This window comes from Castor canadensis, chromosome 16 (assembly GCF_047511655.1).
Source record: "Castor canadensis chromosome 16, mCasCan1.hap1v2, whole genome shotgun sequence".
NCBI classification, from domain to species: Eukaryota; Metazoa; Chordata; class Mammalia; order Rodentia; family Castoridae; genus Castor; species Castor canadensis.
The window spans coordinates 51352489-51373087 of NC_133401.1; the positions used below are offsets into that span (position 1 = coordinate 51352489).

General features: G+C 39.5%; 1 protein-coding gene across 1 annotated transcript in view; it reads left to right on the plus strand.

Moving 5' to 3' along the window:
- The window catches only part of Hsd17b4 (hydroxysteroid 17-beta dehydrogenase 4), an 84849-nt gene extending 65262 nt beyond the window's left edge, over window positions 1-19587 (plus strand). The window contains exons 21-24 of the mRNA XM_074057024.1: window positions 2595-2681; window positions 10712-10850; window positions 14366-14493; window positions 19193-19587. Of these exons, the coding sequence (XP_073913125.1) occupies window positions 2595-2681; window positions 10712-10850; window positions 14366-14493; window positions 19193-19282 (444 nt within the window). The 3' untranslated portion in view covers window positions 19283-19587. The remainder of the gene's footprint in view (window positions 1-2594; window positions 2682-10711; window positions 10851-14365; window positions 14494-19192) is intronic.
- The last annotated feature ends 1012 nt before the right edge of the window (window positions 19588-20599 follow it).

The following is a 20599-nucleotide window of genomic DNA, read 5'->3' on the forward strand; positions in this document are numbered from 1 at the left end:
TCTGAGCTCTCATGAGTCTGAAAGAAAACTTGAGATTGGTGGTAGCAGGGGTCGGGTAATTTTTTCTTTATCTCTTTAGTGAAAGCCCTTGCAACATGGTAAAATTGTTACAAAAGAGGGTTGGAATAGCACTTACACAGTGTAATAGGAGAGGCATTCCAAAGCAGTTTTGCTGAATTAGAGATAAAGACCAGTTAATGTAGACAGTAGCAATAAAATAACATCCTTTACAACTATCTCTCTTCTTTTTTTTTTTCTGTACGGAAATCATGTGCATCTTTAACACACAAAAATCACAAATTAACATCTTCCATCATAGAGTTTGAGTCTAGTTAGTAGCAATTGACAAGCCAAATAAAGGTGTGTCTCCTGGTAGAGTTCAGGGACTTGGGATAAGACTGTTAGGACGCCCCATACAATACTAAAGGCATGCAACCACTGTTTTATTAGTGAACTTAGAAATAATTTTTGTTAACACAGCTAATACTTTTTGGTCTGGTCAATTTGTACTACATAGAGCAGGTTTAAGAACTCCAACAGAAATAGTAAGAGCTTTCATTTATTGAGATGCTGTGTGCAGGCTATCCTGTTATCTCTAATATTTATAACAGCTCTACATTGAAATAAAGAAAATACAGGTTCCTAAGGAAATTCTGCTGTCCTAAATAACTTGCTTATGGCCACACAGCAAGTGATTAAGCTGGGATAATCCAGCTCACCTTAGATCCCAGGGCCTTTTTACCATATCATGTCTCCCCGCCCTCCACACACACATACAAATTGATAACTTTGCACAATTCTGCTCCTGTGTTTGCTTTAGTACTAACTCCTTCCTGCTGCTTGCAGTTTTGCTTTATCTACACATACTGTTTATTTCACTTTGTGTAAGCTCTACCTTACTCTGAGAGGCTCTTTCTCTCTTTGGAGACAAGATGTCTCTATAAGCCAGGCTAGGCCTTGAACTTGTCCTCCTGCTTCAGCTTCCTGAGTTCTGGGAATACAGGCATGTGTCACCATGCCTGCCTAAAGCAGACTCTTATCTCTGTCCCCCTTCCCAAACCATACAATACACACACACACACACACACACACACACACACACACACACACACACACAGAGGCTTTCTCAGAACCCATTGCTGCCACCTCTTCTGGAACCCCCTCTTGTTTTCTAGTTGTTGAGAGTATTTTTCTTTCTTCTTCTTTTTTTTTTTTTTTTTTTTCTCTTTGCATGATGCTGGGGATTGAACCCAGGGTATTGCCCATGCTAGGTAAGTGCTTTACCCCTGAACTATATCTACTGGAGTTCATAATCTTACTTGAAAAACAAAACATATGCAAATGAACTGGGGACTTGCATGAGATCCTGGGTTCAATTCCCAGCACTGCAGAAAAAGGGAAAAAAAGATAGTGAACTGTAAGACTGTTTTACAGGTTTTTATTTTCATGTAATTCTAGCAATTAACACATCAATACTTTCTATGGCTACAAATTTGAAGGGTTAAGAAATAATACCTAAACATAAGGCACTCTTGCTATTTTGATAATCTCTAAGTCTACGTTCTCAGCCTTTGATGTTTGCTATTTTTCCCCCAGTGAGCAGAAGTATTGTTATGCATCAGACTCCTTTCTTCCCCATCTCCTTCCTTCCTTCCTGTGTTTTAAGAAACATTTTAAACCAAAGTTTCAAAACATTATTCTTGATTTGCTTACAGGAAAGTAATTTACTAAAGTTCATTGTGTCATCTGTGCTTTTCATAGTATATAATATTGTTTTTAAGGATTTCTTCCCTCTCTAAAGTATGAAGGAAAATAGGAGAATGATCTTCTTGATTGGTAAAAATCAGAGTTTTAATAAGTGGTACCTTAACTTTTGGATACTTGTTTTATACTTTTGTAGCAATACTGTAATTTTTTGCTTTTTATGAGACAGTCTTGCTATGTAACTCAGGCTGGCCTGCAATTTGTGATCCTCCTGCCTCAGCCTCCCAAGTGTTGGAATCACAGGTGCGCCCCACCATGCCTTCAATGCTGTAATTTTATGAAAGAATAGCCACTGTAATAATTTGAAAGAAAGGATTAGGAATCAGAATTCCTTCAATGACTATCATGATCAAAGGCTCTTTAGGCTTCAGTTTATGCCAGGTGAACTTCTTATTTGAAGAAAAAACTAGAATTTCTACATTGAAAATGGTGTGACAGTCTATTTCCACCAGCCCCTCATGTGGATGGTGTGCCCCATCCTTCACTACTCATAGGAATCCAGTACTTCTCACTGGCTTTTAGTTGAATGCACCAATGCCTGCGCTCCATCCCAGACATTTAAATGGGTATTTGGGGGATGGGACCTAGTAATAGCTTTTTTTTTTTAAGGATCCAGGTGATTCTATAACCAGGGTTAATAATATTTGTATTAAATCAGAAAGCCTTCATGTGTATTCATCTCATCATTTACATTTTAACCTTTTATTTCATTTTCTTTTTTGTATAAGGCAAAAATATAAATTTAAATGGCTTTATAAGCATTTCACAGGGAAATTATGTTTCCATTAAAATCATCAGCATGAACTTTTTCCCCTTCTACCTTTTATCAGGTTCAGGAAACTGGGGACATTGTCATCTCAAATGCCTATGTGGACCTCCTACCAGCCTCTGGTGTTTTGGCCAAGATGACTTCAGAGGTAGGTTATGGAAAGTGGTGTCTAAGTCATTTCCTTACTCTGATCACTAGGGATGTCCAGGACCTATGAAGAGATGCACAGTTCTCCAAGTGAAGGACACTAATTCAAAATTGAGTAGAATAAAGGGAATATTTTAGTAAGTTCTGAATTTTTAAAAAAATTTTTTTTTATAGGATAGTGGGATCAGTCAAGAAGAAAAAGTGATTCTCTAGTCTGGAGTAACTAGTCAGCTCTTTAATGAGAATATTGCAGTATTTTGGAGAAAAATAGGTGACAAAATTATGTAACTTGTACCTTTCCTTTGTTTTAAGATTATGAATACAAATACGAAACAGTAACATGTGCCATTTATTGAGAGGTTTATCTTCTCTGCTGAGGCTCTAGACAAACATGTCCATGTTCTGTGGTGATGGGAGATTAAAATATCTCTCTTAACAACAGCATAAGATGGAAAACTTTCAAAGTTTTATAGCTAGAAAAAAATTCAAGCTTCGTATAATTTAGTCCCATTTGTAAACAAAGAAATTAAGACCACAGAACTTGATTTGCTCAGTATCTTTCTTTTTTTTTTTTTCTTTTATTATTCATATGTGCATACAAGGCTTGGGTCATTTCTCCCCTCTGCCCCAATCCCTCCCTTACCACCCACTCCGCCCCCTCCCTCTCCCTCCACCCCCTCTATACCCAGCAGAAACTATTTTGCCCTTATTTCTAATTTTGTTGTAGAGAGAATATAAGCAATAATAGGAAGGTACAAGGGTTTTTGCTAGTTGAGATAAGGATAGCTATACAGGGCATTGACTCACATTGATTTCCTGTGTGTGTGTGTTACCTTCTAGGTTAATTCTTTTTGATCTAACCTTTTCTCTAGTTCCTGTTCCCCTTTTCCTATTGGCCTCAGTTGCTTTTAAGGTATCTGCTTTAGTTTCTCTGCATTAAGGGCAACAAATGCTAGCTAATTTTTTAGGTGTCTTACCTATCCTCACCCCTCCCTTGTGTGCTCTCGCTTTTATCATGTGCTCAAACTCCAATCCCATTGTTGTGTATGCCCTTGATCTAATGTCCACATATGAGGGAGAACATGTGATTTTTGGTCTTTTGGGCCAGGCTAACCTCACTCAGAATGATGTTCTCCAATTCCATCCATTTACCAGCAAATGATAACATTTCGTTCTTTTCATGGCTGCATAAAATTCCATTGTGTATAGATACCACATTTTCTTAATCCATTCATCAGTAGTGGGGCATCTTGGCTGTTTCCATAACTTGGCTATTGTGAATAGTGCTGCAATAAACATGGGTGTGCAGGTGCCTCTGGAGTAACCTGTGTCACAGTCTTTTGGGTATATCCCCAAGAATGGTATTGCTGGATCAAATGGTAGATCGATGTCTAGCTTTTTAAGTAGCCTCTGAATTTTTTTCCGGAGTGATAGTACTAGTTTACATTCCCACCAACAGTGTAAGAGGGTTCCTTTTTCCCTGCATCTTCACCAACACCTGTTGTTAGTGGTGTTGCTAATGATGGCTATTCTAACAGGGGTGAGGTGGAATCTTAGTGTGGTTTTAATTTGCATTTCCTTTATTGCTAGAGATGGTGTGCATTTTTTCATGTGTTTTCTGGCCATTTGAATTTCTTCTTTTGAGAAAGTTCTGTTTAGTTCACTTGCCCATTTCTTTATTGGTTCATTAGTTTTGGGAGAATTTAGTTTTTTAAGTTCCCTACATATTCTAGTTATCAGTCCTTTGTCTGATGTATAGCTGGCAAATATTTTCTCCCACTCTGCGGGTGTTCTCTTCAGTTTAGAGACCATTTCTTTTGATGAACAGAAGCTTTTTAGTTTTATGAGGTCCCATTTATCTATGCTGTCTCTTAGTTGCTGTGCTGCTGGGGTCTCATTGAGAAAGTTCTTACCTATACCTACTAACTCCAGAGTATTTCCTACTCTTTCCTATATCAGCTTTAGAGTTTGGGGTCTGATATTAAGATCCTTGATCCATTTTGAGTTAATCTTGGTATAGGGTGATATACCTGGATCTAGTTTCAGCTTTTTGCATACTGCTACCATGTGCCAGTACCATGCTGTTTTTATTGTTACTGCTTTGTAATATAGTTTGAAGTCAGGTATTGTGATACCTCCTGCATTGTTCTTTTGACTGAGTATTGCCTTGGCTATTTGTGGCCTCTTGTGTTTCCATATAAATTTAACAGTAGATTTTTCGATCTCTTTGATGAATGTCATTGGAATTTTGATGGGAATTGCATTAAACATGTAGAGTACTTTTTGGAGTATCGACATTTTTACTATGTTGATTCTACCAATCCATGAGCATGGAAGATCTCTCCACTTTCTATAGTCTTCCTCAGTCTCTTTATTCAGAAGTGTATAGTTCTCCTTGTAGAGGTCTTTCACATCTTTTGTTAGGTTTACACCTAGGTATTTGATTTTTTTTGAGACTATTGTAAATGGAATTGTTTTTATACATTCTTTTTCAGTTTGCTCATTGTTAGTGTATAGAAATGCTAATGATTTTTCTATGTTGATTTTATATCCTGCTACCTTGCTATAGCTATTGATGGTGTCTAGGTGCTTCTGAGTAGAGTTTTTTGGGTCTTTAAGGTATAGGATCATGTCATCTGCAAATAGGGATATTTTGACAGTTTCTTTACCTATTTGTATTCCTTTTATTCCTTTTTCTTGCCTAATTGCTCTGGCTAGGAATTCCAGTACTATGTTGAATAGGAGTGGAGATAGTGGGCATCCTTGTCTGGTTCCTGATTTTAGAGGGAATGGTTTCAGTTTTTCTCCATTAAGTATAATGCTGGCTGTAGGTTCGTCATATATAGCTTTTATAATGTTGAGTTACTTTCCTTCTATTCCTAGTTTTCTTAGAGCTTTTATCATGAAATGGTGTTGGATCTTATCAAAGGCTTTTTCTGTATCTATTGAGATGATCAAGTGGTTTTTGTCTTTGCTTCTGTTAATGTGGTTTATTACATTTATTGATTTTCATATGTTGAACCACCCCTGCATCCCTGGGATGAAGCCTACTTGGTTGTGGTGAATAATCTTTTTGATGTGTTGTTGAATTCGGTTTGCCATTATTTTGTTGAGGATTTTTGCATCAATGTTCATTAAGCAGATTGGCCTATAGTTCTCCTTTTTGGAGGTGTCTTTGCCTGGTTTTGGGATAAGTGTAATACTGGCTTCATAAAATGTGTTTGGCAGTTTTCCTTCCCTTTCTATTTCGTGGAACAGTTTAAGGAGGGTTGGTATCAGTTCTTTAAAGGTCTGATAGAATTCAGCAGAGAATCCATCAGGTCCTGGACTTTTCTTTTTGGGGAGACTCTTGATTTCTGCTTCAATTTCATTTTGTGTTACATGTCTATTCATTTGATTAATTTCCTCTTGGTTCAGTTTTGGATGATCTAGAAATCTGTCCATTTCTTTAAGATTTTCAAATTTATTTGAATATAGGTTCTCAAAGTAGTCTCTGATGATTTCTTGGGCTTCCATTGTGTTTGTTGTCATCTCCCCTTTTGCATTCCTGATTCTACTAATTTGGGTTTTTTCTCTCCTCATTTTAGTCAAGTTTTCCAGGGGTCTATCAATCTTGTTTATTTTTTCAAAGAACCAACTTTTTGTTTCATTAATTCTTTGTATGGTTTTTTTGGTTTCTATTTCATCGATTTCAGCTCTTATTTTTATTATTTCTCTCCTTCTATTTGTTTTGGGATTTGCTTGTTCTCGTTTTTCTAGGAGTTTGAGATGTATCATTAGGTCATTGATTTGGGATCTTTCAGTCTTTTTAATATATGCACTCATGGCTATAAACTTTCCTCTCAGAACTGCCTTAGCTGTGTCCCATAGGTTCCGGTAGGTTGTGTTTTCATTTTCATTGACTTCCAGGAACTTTTTAATTTCCTCTTTTATTGCATCGATGATCCATTCTTCATTAAGTAATGAGTTATTTAGTTTCCGGCTGTTTGCATATTTTTGTCTTTACTTTTGTTGTTGAGTTCTACTTTTACTGCATTGTGATCAGATAGTATGCACGGTATAATTTCTACTTTCTTGTATTTGCTGAGACTTGCTTTGTGCCCTAGGATATGATCTATTTTGGAGAAGGTTCCATGGGATGCTGAGAAGAATGTATATTGTGTAGAGGTTGGATGAAATGTTCTGTAGACATCTACTAGGTCCATTTGATCTATTGCATATTTTAGATCTTGGATTTCTTTATTGATTTTTTGTTTGGATGACCTATCTATTGATGATAATAGGGTGTTAAAGTCTCCCACATCCACTGTGTTGGTGTTTATATATGCTTTTAGGTCTTTCAGGGTATGTTTGATGAAATTAGGTGCGTTGACATTGGGTGCATACAGATTGATGATTATTATTTCCTTTTGGTCTATTTCCCCTTTTATTAGTATGGAATGTCCTTCTTTATCTTGTTTGATCAATGTAGGTTTGAAGTCTACTTTGTCAGAGATAAGTATTGCTACTCCTGCCTGTTTTTGGGGGCCATTGGCTTGGTAAATCTTCTTCCAGCCTTTGATCCTAAGCCTGTGCTTATTTCTGTCAGTGAAATGGGTCTCCTTTAAGCAACAAATTGTTGGATCTTCCTTTTTAATCCAGTTCGTCAAGCGGTGCCTTTTGATGGGGGAATTAAGTCCGTTAACATTAAGCATTAGTACTGATAGATATGTGGTGATTCCTGTCATTTAGTTGTCTTAGTTGTTTGAAGGTTTGATTGTGTGTACCTAAGTTGAGGTTACTCTCTACTGTCTTGCTTTTTCTATTCCTGTGGTTTGGTGCTGCCTGTCTTTTCATGGTTAAGTTGGGTTTCACCTTCTGTGTGCAGAATCCCTTGCAGGATCTTTTGTAGTGGTGGCTTTGTGGTCACATATTGTTTTAGTTTCTGCTTATCATGGAAGACTTTTATTGCTCCATCTATTTTGAATGATCGTTTTGCTGGGTAGAGTATCCTGGGGTTGATATTATTTTCATTCAGTGCCTGGAAGATCTCACCCCATGCTATTCTTGCTTTTAATTTTTCTGTTGAGAAGTCTGCTGTGATTTTGATGTGTTTACCTTTGTATGTTACTTGTTTTTTCTCTCTTTCAGTCTTCAATATTCTTTCCTTAGTTGTTTTAATGATGATATGTCGTGGGGTAGTTCTACTTTGATCTGGTTTGTTTGGTGTCCTGGAGGCCTCTTGCATCTGTATGGGAATATCTTTCTCTAGATTTGGGAAATTTTCCGCTATTATTTTGTTGAATAGATTACGCATTCCCTTCGCTTGCACCTCTTCTTCTTCGATGCCCATGATTCTCAAGTTTGGTCTTTTGATGGAGTAGGTGAGTTGTTGCATTTACTTTTCACAGGACTTGAGTTGTTCAATTAATAGTTCTTTGGTTTTTCCTTTCATTACCATTTCATCTTCAAGTTCTGAGATTCTGTCTTCTGTTTATTGTATTCTGCTGGATTGGCCTTCCATTTGTTTTGTAGTTCTGTTTCATTCTTTTTTCTGAGGTTTTCCATATCCTGGGTGGTTTCCTCTTTAATGTTGTCCTTTTTTTGTCCTGAGTTCATTTATCCATTTATTCATCATGTTCTCTCTTTCACTTTGGTGTTTATTCAGTGCTTCTATGGTTTCCTTTATTTCTTCTTTTGCTTATTCAAGTTCTCTATTTTTGTTGTCTTGGAATTTCGTGAGTGTCTCATGTACATTTTGGTTGACGATATCCAGTATCATCTCTATAAAATTCTCATTGAGTACCTGTAGTATGTCTTCTTTTCAATTATTCTTGTGGGCTTCATTGGGTCCTTTGGCATAGTTTATCTTCATTTTGTTGGAGTCTGGATCTGAGTATCTGTTTTCTTCATTCCCCTCTGGTTCCTATACTAATTTTTTGCTGTGGGGAAACTGGTTTCCCTGTTTTTTCTGTCTTCCCGTCATTGTCTTTGGTGTTGTTACTGTCCCTGTACTGTGTGCAATTAAGTATTTTCTAGCTTGTAATAATAACAATGGTAATATTTAGAATGGAAGGGTGAGCTGAGATGGAAAGCAAGAAGTTAAAGAAAAGGGGAAAACAAATACACAGACAAGAGGGAGAAAGCAGAACAAGGTTTCAGACAAGAAAGTTTGAAAGGTATAAACAGGGAGCATTAGTGTCCTAATTGACAGTAAGCTGAACAGACGTTAGAGAGACAGAGAGAGGATTGAAAATCAAAAATAAAAAAAAATTAAGATAAGAATAAAAATAAAAAATAAGTAAATGAAAGAAATATCTATATATAAAAATGAATTAAAATAAAATGGAAAATAGAAAATTAAAAAAAAAAAAACAAAAAAAACCCCCAAAAAACCAAAAAACCTCCAAGTTCAAATGCAATGAAGTTTCAGTCTTAATAATTTGGGTGTCCGTCTCAGTCTCCAATCCTGGAGATGGTGCCTCAGATGTTGTTCTGTAGTTGTCTCATCAAAGGGGACGCATAAAGTAGAACAAAACTACACACACACACAAAAATAAAAAATAAAACAAAGCAAAAAAAACAAAAAAAACCCCACCAAGTGTCCCAAGTTCAAATGCAATACAGTTTCAGTAAGTTTTTCTGCTTGCAGGTGTAATTCGGTTGTTCTCTCATCAAAGGTAGGGAGAAAAAGAAAAAAAAAGAGTCTGGAGACAGTTCTGAGAATGGTATCTTCAGCTGTGGCTTGCCTTTCCTCTGCTGTCAGCCTGCTGTTGCTGGAGGCGTTATTTATGCAAATCTCTGGGGTGAGCTTAGCACTCACCTGGCCCTGCAGGCTTTGTTTGTTCAGAGTTCTCCTGTGCAGGAGCCTCTGCTACAAGCTTTCCCCTTTCCCAGCACTGGGAAAGGTGACACTGCACCCGCGTTGTCAGGCCTGCGTGTTTATTTACATTTCATGTGGGAGGTGGGTCTTCCCCCCTCTCCTGTGGAGTTTTCCTCCCATCCCCACTTTCACAAGCTTTCCTGCTCCTGATTACTGGGTGGTGCTGCTCCTGCGAAAACTCCCACCCCCACTTTCACAAGCTTTCCTGCTCCTGATTACTGGGTGGTGCTGCTGCTCCTGCCAGCCGCCATGTTTGTTTACAGTTCACGTGGGAAGTGGGTCTTCCCTCCTCTCCTGTGGAGTTTTCCTCCCTCCGCCACTCTCACCAGCTTTCCTGCTCCTAGTTGCTGGGCGCGCGCCCTGTCCCCGCTCCTGCCCCCGCTCCTGCCAGTGCCTCTCCGGCCTGCCCGGCTTGTTTATTTACAGTCCTGGGAAGGATTCCCTTCCCCCAATCTTTGGTGCTCAGTGCGCCCCACCCTCTTTCCCATGTGTCTTTATTCTTATTGCTTATTACTCAGTTACTCTTTTTTCCCTGGGTGGAGGTCAGTGTGTCCAGGGGGCTATGCTGCTCTGGCCCAGGCTGTCTGTGGGAGTACCGCAATACCGCGAATCTCACCTGGTCCGCGTCTTCCCAAGCCGTCTGGGTGCAGGCAACTGGCGGTCCCGGGGCCCTCCTGGTTTCTCCGTTTAACGTGAAGTGGAGATTCTCTGTGCCGGCTGGAGGTGTGGAAGAGTCAAAGTTATGCCTCTTCTCAGTGATTATGCCTGCAAAGTGTGTCTCCAGCGTCTCTCCAAGATTTCACTATAGGAGGCTAGCTTTCTGCTTCCTCCCTCTCGCCGCCATCTTGGAATCCCCGCTCTGTATCTATCTGAAGTTAACTAGGAGATCCAATTCCTAGCTTAGTTTAAAAAATACTTTTGAATTCTGATAAAGGTAGAGCACCTGCCTGGCAAGTGAGAAGACCTGAGTTCAAACCCCAGTACCACCAAGCAAAAGAATCAAGAGTGAGGTTCATAGGTATAAGGAAAGTGTTGAGCCTTATGCGAATAAAATAGTCTAACTGCATTATTTATGGGCAGATTTAAGGAATATCATGTATTGCATAAATCCATAATCATTTTTCCCTTGAGTCATTTTTACAGAACTTTAAATTTTCTCTTTCTGTCAGGGTGAGCAGCTTCAGAGTGCTCTTGTGTTTGAGGAGATAGGTCGCCGCCTTAAGGACGTCGGGGGTGAGGTGGTGAAGAAAGTGAATGCTGTGTTCGAGTGGCATATCACCAAAGGCGGGAACACTGCAGCTAAGTGGAGTAAGTCACACCTAATTTATAAAACGCCCAAGGGCTCTTGTTAAAGATGCGATCTTTGGCCTGAGGTACCATGTGTATGCCAAGACATATATCTTTTCTTAGAGAGGGCAGCCACTAAAATGAAAACCATGTTTTAAAGATCTCATTGTGATCCTAAAATGAGTACAGCTGGCACTCCATGTGCATGGGTTCTGTAGCCACAGAATGAAAACACAGGGATGTTTTCATGATGGCTGCATCAATTGGACGCAGTGCAGTGTAACAGATAGTCATGTCATATCGGGGGTTGTCGTGGGGATCTGGAGGTGACTTAAAGAGGGTGAGAGTGTGTGCATGTGTGCTCGCATTGCCATCTCACATAAGGGAAGGGTCATCAGAATCCTCAGGGTGATGCCCACAGGGACAGGTCCTGGAACCAGTCATGTTAGCTTAGCATCTTTAACATCTCTGGTGAAGTGAAATATAGTAAGCCATTATATTTACAATTTTACAACTGTTTTCTTCATCCCAACAGTAGTTTGATTTACCTTCTTAAGTATTACCACTATAAAATCAATTATTTTCTTGACCCACATTTTGTAATCCAAGATGCTTGTTTATCTGATAGGTATCTTCCCAAAGATCAGTAAACTTCACAGTTGAGCAGGACATACATAGGCTTCATCACTATAGTTTCTTTTTTCTCTGTCTTCCTCTTCAAAGTGCAGGATTTGTGAGATTATGTTGTGAAGGAGTGAAATGTGAGCCACAGTAATGAGAAAAGTGCTACAGCTGTGTCTTAAAGTAAAGTGTTCACTGTAGGCCAACACTATATACAGATTTCCCCCTTGGTTTGGTGAATCTTTCCTTGGGCAGTATTAGAAAATGTGCTTACAAGGCCAGGCATGGTGGTTTATTGTCTTTAATTAACCTTGGAAAGGTTTTCCCCCACCACTTTATGTTCCCACTAGAAAATGGGCATATTGGAATCCTGTTAATTGCTGCTTACCATTGATGATTTGTGGTATTTCTTCAGATTCTTATTTATCAAAGCCAACAATTAAATTGGATCCTAAAACTTTTCTGAAAGGACTTGCCCTTCTCTCCCTTTGGTGTTCTGTCTATTGATGTGATTCTTAACTGTGTAGCTGCTTCCATTCTGGTTCTTGTGCTCTTCCCTCTCTGTGTCCCACGGTACTGGGCAACAATTAAAACTCTTAACTAAGCCTTTTAGCTTAAGACATCGTAGAGGCTGATTCCATTTTGGCATCTTTGTGTTGTAGCTTGCTGCTTAATGATATGGAATAGACTTTGTCTTAGGGAATTACCCTCCCACCCCAGTTTTTAAATGTTTGGCTGAGCTTTACCAAGTATTTTGTATTTTAAGTTGTTATTAAGTGTCCCAGCCTTGTTCACATCACAGCAGACCAGAACGTGAATACCAAGAGTGGGAATGAGCACTTCAGTGCACTGATGCTCAGCATGGTGTCTCTGGGGTGCTTACAGAACCCACAGGTCACATTCCAATGCAAGGATCCTGGACCAGGCCCATCTTAGCTGGAACACTGTTGTTTTTGACTGGAGGAGGAAGTGTCATAACTGTCTTGGGGCCAGCCTCTCTGGGCCTGTTGTGTATTATATGGTAGGAGGAGGACTGTCTGGGTGAGCAGGCTGAGGGAATCTAGGCCCTTCTTTCTCTTTGTGGGCCAAAAGGGACAGGTGTGGAGGAAGTCAGCCCTGTCCTGTAATGCTCACCTGCACCTTATCTTATTTATTCTGCTAGGTACAATGTTGCAATCATGAAATATAGTTTTAGAGTTGTGCATTGCCCACAGATGGCACTCTAAGTAGCTAGGTCAAAATTAAGCCTGTTTCTCTCTGATTATTATCTGTTAGAATAGCAAGAACAGTGATCTTGACGTCTGTGTCGTCTTACTGCTACAGAATAGAATTGAAGGCTTGGACATATTAAAAAACTTTTCAAGTATCTTAAGTGTTTAGGTATTTTACCCTTTGAATATTTTTTCTCTAGGTAGTTTTGGTTGGGTAGAAAAGGTGAAAATGGACAACAGGTGGATAAATAAATTTCTGAATTTCCTTTGAACAGAGTCTCTTTTAGTAATCTTGCTGTGTTTTGTAAGTGTACATCTCTTACTTGGGTTTAATTATGAGAAAGGGCTGTGGTTTAATTTGGCCATTTCCAACTTCTGGTATGATCTGTAATACATATTTGCCTGACCCTAGAAACTTAAAAGTGAAGCATCCAAAGCATCCATACCCTCTTTGCCCTTTTTGCCCTCTTAAAGTAGTTGGCAAAATTCTCTTTTGCAGAGAGTTGTGTTAGACTGAAGGGAGGCACAGAAGGAAAGACAGGAGGCGGCTCAACATCAGCATAGGCCTTATTTGGGAGAGAGAGCCTGTGGAGGAGGTCTTCAGCAAGAGAGCTAGAAACCATTATCACACACAGACTTGGGGTAGATAAAGGAGGCTAGTGGAAAAGTGCCAGGAAGGTCACTAAGGAATACCGTTGCTGGGAAACCAAGGAAGATACATTGTGGTTAGGTCACTGTCTGCTTAACTGTCCTTGGTGCCCACCCAGAGATAAAAGTTAACAAACTGTCCCTTTGTCAGTCCTTGGAGTCCGGTAAGGAGTTTCCAGCAAGCCACCTGCAAGGGGTTTGGTTCTAACATGACTGTCCTGTTAACAAGTTGGAGTGGTTTAGGTTCTCTTTGGAGCAGGGCTTGCTAAGTGGAATGTACTGCTTCAGCCTTCTGTTCCTCACTGTGGGGAGGCTCCTCCAGTGGAATGAGGGAGAGGCCAGAGCTGAAGGAGCAGTAGGTCCCTGCACATCTGGGCCAGTGTGGTCTGGGGCAGCTCAAATCTTCTGAAGTCTAAATCCAGTCTACAGCTCCATGAATGTTGTATAGACAGCAACAAAGGCAGAGTTCCCAGTAGTTTTCTCCATTACTGAGCCTGTTTCTGGGACATTTGATCCTTCTGTCAAGAAATGTTAGAAGAGGAGAAGCTAACTTGAAAACATCAACAATAATTTCTGCATTGACTGTGTTTGGAATAAATCAGATTCTTCAGATCTGTTCTTGTTGTTCTGTTATGCCTGTGGCAAAACCTTTGATGGATTTGGGTATTCAAAAGGTGTCCCCAACCCACCCAGCAGGCAACTATTTAAATTCAGCTTTGCTGACTCTAAATTCTGTTTGAATTTAAAGGACTTAATTGTATATATTCCAGCAGCTTCACTTCCTTACAATCTTATTCCACATTAATTCACATTATAGTATTTCATATGAATCTTCTTCATTCAGGAGAAGCCATTACTGATTTGACTATTTTTGAAGACCTTTATACAAAAAAAGGCATCTAAAAAAGATTTTCTAACCTATAGGTAGAAGTAAGTATAAAATAATTACCTCATTAGCAGGGAAGCTATAAAAATTGTTTCTGTTTTGGTTACTTTTTTACTCTTACCCTGTGAAGAGAAAAGTGATGCACATTGGTTTCTCCTTGTCCTTCCCAGCAATTGACCTGAAAAGCGGCTCTGGGAAGGTATATCAGGGCCCTGCAGAGGGCTCTGCGGATACAACCATCATCATCTCAGATGAAGATTTCATGGAAGTGGTCCTGGGCAAGCTGGACCCTCAGAAGGTGACTTGCTCAGAATTGTCCCTTACTCAGCTTCTTTGTTGACCATTGCAGTTTTGCTCTGATGTCTAAGTTTTCATTCCTGAGAACCCTCCATTGTAAAGAAAACACAGGTGGTGCTTATGTCATGTGTGGGGGAGGATGTTGCTGCTGCTGTTCAGCTTGCCATTGTTAATGGTAGATGCGTAATGACAAGTAGCAGGCTAGCTGTGGCTCTCAGGCCTTGGTCTGCCCTCCGTGAGTTGGAACACAAGGGAGAGGGGAAATGTTTTAGATTCGGTTATACAGAAGTGCCTGGTGAAGATTTGAACAAAGGCCTGAGGCATAAATAACTTAGCTTATTGGACACATATAACCGTGAGGAGGCCAATGGACAAGTAAAGATTACTTGATTACATTTTTTATTCCCCTGCTTTAAGGTCAGCTTCATGAGAAGACAAACAGATGTCTGTTCCTTGGCCTAGAATACTGTCCAGCACCCCGTAGACAGTACTGGATCGATTAAAGGAAGTATAGAACATAGGCTTAATACCAGTCATTTAGATGAGTAGAAGTTAGGAACTCCTGCTTGTCAGACTGCATAGAGTATTCACCTAAGCCTGGGGAAGGAAGAAGACAATAAGGGGGAGAGGGCAGAACTGCTGAATAGAGGGACCCAGGCCATTGGCCCCTCCCTGTGTGCCTGCAGGAGCATGACATAACTTGCTGCCACCGCACCTTCACGGGTCATCCCTGCACCTTACGATCAAGCACTGCTGACAAGGCTGGGTGTGCATGCTGCAGGTGATTCCCACATCTGTCTCTCTTTGAAGCTTCAGTGTCTTGTCAGAGGACAAGTGCTTCAGGCCCCTCACCACAACCGGAGTAGCCATAGGGGCACCCACCTGCCTGAACAGCTAGTGTCCCCACTCTTGTACCACCTTTAGAGGCAGTAGGTCTCTCTGACTCTGATATGGTACACACTGTGCCCAAACTTACTGATTACAGTCAAAAAAGCTACAGGGAGACTACACTTTGATGCCAAGCTAGAAATAAACTCCAAATTGTATAGCAAACTGCTATCTCAAGACATGTCTTCAGGAGAAAGTTGCTCTCTAAGCAGGCCACCCATAAAATTGGTAGAGTGATCCATTCCACCAGATCCATTTCACAGATATGAAAACAGTGCAGTGCCTTCTAAAGATGAAAACTCTCTAATAACAGACTCAGAAGATACCGAAGTGGATGAACCTTGACAAAGTCTTCAAAAAGTTCATTGAGATCCAATAGAATATAAACAATTAAATGAACCTAGGAAGACAGTGTAGGATCTGACTGAGAAATTCAACAAAAAGAGAGCTTTTGAAAAAGAACTGATTGGAAATGCAGAAGTCAATTGACACCCTCAATAGCAGAATAGATCAAGCAGAAGAAAGAAAATTGGAGCTTGGAGACAAGTATTTTGAAGTATCACATTGAGACAGAAGTTTAAAAAAAACCAAGAAAGCAAAGATCTTTAAAAGACCAAACATCCATATCATTGGCATGCCTGAAGGGGAAGAAATAAAGTTTAAGAGCCTAGAAAACCTATCCAGTGAAATAATAGTAGGAGATTCCTTTGGTGGTGGGAGAGACACAGGGATCTAAATACATGACTTCTGTAGAGCCCCAAATAAACATGTCCAGAAAAAAACACCCACTGTGGCATATTAGTCAAACTAAAGTATAGGACAAAGAATTTTAAAATCTGAAAGAGAAACATGCCAGGCAACCCCATTAGATTAACAGTTTTCTGACCAGGAGAGCATGGAAGGATGCATTTGCCAACAAGTAAACCAAGATTATACTTCAGAATTGAAGGAGAAAGAAAGATCTTGCAGGACAAACAAAAATGAAGGGAATTCTTGACCATGAAACTAGACTTACAAAAGGTGCTAAGGGAGTCCTGCATCCGTGACCTGCTATCTATGGCATCGTAAGCTTAACCTCTGGCTACTCTGCTCCATGCCCAAACATGCTCTCCCTAGTCCTGAGACTGGAGGAGGTTTGAAGGCCTGCCATCTTTGTGTCCACAGTCTAAGAGGCATGGGTCCTATCCTGCCATCTGTCAGATCTGTCGCCTCTTCCTGGTAAGCAGTAATACTTTTTATGGACACAAAGAAATGGAGACACCTGGTGTATTTAAACAGTGTTAATAAATAGCATATTCTCATGAGTACTATCTACTAATGTATAAATCTTACTAGAAGAGTAGATAGAAAAGAAACACCAATATAGTAAACCATCAAACTATGAAGTAGAATAAGAGAAAAAAAAATAAGAAAATCAACAAACTACAGGCACAAGTGCATACCTTTATCTTTCAATAATAGCTGAATATAAATAGTTTTCATTGTCCAACTAAAAAATACAGACTGAAAGAGAAAGAATGGGAACTGATACTCCAAAGAAATGGAAATGTAGTGTGAGCAGGTATAGCTATACATATATCTGACAAAATAGGTAAGACAAAGGTCACAATATAATGATGAAAGATCAGTTCTCCAAGAAGATATGATTATAAAATTTATATGTACTAGATGTTGGAGCACCCAATTTCCAAAACAAATATTATTAGACTAAAGGGAAAGAAAGGCTCCAATACAATAGTAGTGGAGAAGTTCAATATCCTATACACTAATGGATCCAGTGAAATGAACGCCAATGAAGAGATATCAGTTTTACTGTCCTATGGCTCAAATGGACTGAATAGACATTCACAGACCATTCCATCCAACAGCTGCGAAACAGTTTTCTCATCAGCACATGTCCTGTACTCTTAACACAGACCATATGAGGCCACAAAACAATTGAACTCACATTCTGTATCCTTTCTGATCACAATATTACTAGTGTCAGCAGCAAGAGACACTTTAGAAAAATTACATATACATAAACTGAATGAACAGTGGGGCATTGAGGAAGTCAGAAGGGAAATTTAAACAACTTAATGACACATCTCAAGGTGTTAGAAAAGCAAGAACAAATCAAACCCCAAATTAGTAGAAGGAAATGAAGATCCTAATAGAGTCTAAGTAGAGTGTAAAAGGACAGTGCAAAGATCAGAGGAGCACAGAGTTGGGTATTTGAAGATTAATAAGATTGACAAAGCTGGAGAGAGAGAGAGACCAAAACCACAAAACCCCCAAAAGCCAGTGATGAAAAAGGAGACTTTACCAATGGATACCACAGAAATTCAAAGGATCTTTAGGGTTATTCTGAAAAAAATCTAGAAAAAACAGACCAATTACTGAACACATGTGACCTGCCAAGATTGAACTGTGAAGTCATTAAAACAACAACAACAATAACAAAAACTGAGTAGAATAATAACAATTCACGACTGAATCAGTAACAAAAGTCTCAACAATGAAAAGCCCAGATGGCTTCATTGTCAAATTTTGCCATATTTCTGAAGAAGAACTAACACTAGTGCTTCTCAAACTCTTCCATGGAATTGAATGGGAATGAGAAAGTCCTTCATACTCATTGTATGAGGTCAGCACTACTGTTATCAAAACTTGACAAGGCCACACAAAAGAAGAAAACTATACACCAAACTTCCTGATGAACATAGATGGACAAATTCTCAAAATATTAGCAAATTGAATTCAGTGCACATTAAAGAAGTCACTTGCTGTGATCAACTCAGTTGCATTCCAGCTGTACCACAAGAGTGGTACAACTATGTAGATCAATGATCACAGTGTATCATGTCAACCGAATAAAGGATAAAAGTCACACAGTCATCTCTGTAGAAGCACATAACACATTTGATAAAATTCAACATCCCTTCATGATAAAAGCACTGAACAAGTTAGGTACAGAAGGATCAGCTTCAGCATAAGAAAGTCTGTACATGATAAATGAGCAGCCAACATCAAACTGAATGGGGAAGAAACTGAAACCATTTCCCCTAAGATCAGGACACAGGGGTCTGCTCTTATGACTTGCTCAGTATAGTACTAGAAGGTGTAGTCAAGCAGCTGGGCAGCAAAAGCAATTGTGTACAAACAGGAAAGAAGGAAGTGAAATTATCCTTATTTGCAGTGACAGTGCTTCAAAAACCGAAAGACTTAGAACTGATAAATGAAGTTAGTAAAGCAGCAGGACACAAAGTCAAGACTCAGATACTGCTGGCATTATGTGTGGTAGACGAGACAGGAGCTCAGAGGGGTTTAAGTGGTTTGTCCACGCGCCCCTGCTAGTGAGTGGCAGCATCTGAATTCTAACCAGGCGTTCTGGATGTGTAGCAGCTGTCTACTCACCACAGTGATACACAGTCTTGCTTTGCATTGCATGGCTTTCTAAGGGATGGAAATGCAATAAACGTAGTTAATCTGCTTTTACAGTTCTGAATTGAAGTTTATTAGGAATTATAGTATAGCCTTTTAGTCACATGGTCTAAATTCACATGTAAAAACCGTATTGCCAGAAATATAGGTTGAAATAGGACTCCAGACATGTCAGTGCAGATAAATTATTCTGATTTTCTAAACACACAGGAGTCTTTTTTCTTAGAGATCTAATAATAGTTCATCTGAGTCAGCTGTCATTGGTAGGTGAAAGTTGCCTTTGATGTCCAGCGTTGTTAACTCTCCTGTGTCAGTCTGTAAACAACTGTCCTCCTCAATGAGCAGCACTGTGGAACCGTGTGACGTTTGCTCTTCCCCCTTCTTTGCAGGCCTTCTTCAGTGGCCGCTTGAAGGCCAGGGGCAACATCATGCTGAGCCAGAAGCTTCAGATGATTCTGAAGGACTATGCCAAGCTCTGAGGGCACCTGCACCATGAGCACAAGGGTGTGCACCGTTATTCTACAAGGTGATCAAAACAAAAATGCAGGAGAGACTGCTTAACATTTTTAGATTTCAGATAACTTCAGATTTTCATTTTCTACTAATTTTTCACATATTATTTTTCCAAGGAACTGTAAGATAGCACATAATTATCTTTCTGTCCTTAGATCTGTATTGTCAAAATAGAAAGAAATTTCACCCAAATCCGGTTTCTTTAGAATCTGTGATAGCATTTATAAGTTGAAAGGAAAAATAAACTAATAAAAGCCATTTTGATACCTTTTATACCTTGTAATATTTAATACTGTTGACTACACCATCCTCAGTTCTTTGCTTCCCTTACTCTCCAGTGAGAAATACATGAACTTCTTAAAGAACCCATCTGCCTTGTATTTGTCCCTCTGTGACTTCCTTGGATACCAACAAAGCTCATCAGTGACTGCTCAAGGTCTATGTTAGGAGCTCATTCATGTAGGCTGCTTCTCCATGCACAGACCAAAATTTAGACCTCTTAGGAGAGCAGGGGGTTCAGATGCACTATATTGCTTCTACAGAGAGCCATTCAGTGTGGGAATGGTGAAACAAGTTCCCAAAACAAGTCCCTAGATGTCAGCTGAGGGAGGGCCAGCCTTCTCAAGGCCTGCCTGTTAACTCTTCTTCACCACTAGGATCAGCCCCCACCAAACTACATGGCCTAAGAGTTAAGCAGGCATGATAGCAGCGGGAAACTTGGAGTGCCAGGAAGGTAAATCCCACCTGTCCACCCCAAAGTCTGTTTAGCACTCCTCACTTCTTTTTACCTTCTTACAAGTAAACCATCCTTAAGCCTTCCAAGCTTGTCACCTGTGTGTTGCTTTTCTCAACCAGCACTAAAACAGAACAATTGCAGACTTCTGACATGACATTGTGTATGTGTTATGTGTATATTACATGTAATCGTGAAGCAAACAATCTGAGAAAGCTGTTCTTCCATTGAAGAGAGATTTAAATAATACCAAAAAATTTTAACTGTCCTTTTAGATCAACAAATAAAACTTCAAAACAGAGTGATTGAGTCCCACTGAGAAACTCCAAAGTTGAGAAACTACAAAGCTGACAGTTACAGAAAGTGGTTTTCTGAAGGGAAGAGCACTGTAGGTTATAATATGGCCTAAGATATTTAAGAAGGGAGATGAGAGTGACTATTTTGAAACTCATAAATAAGCCAAAAGAAACAGCAAGCTTTAGCTAAAACTGAATCTCGATTTATGTTACATGTGTATGTAATAAATTGGCTGTGGTTGCCCAGTAAGTTT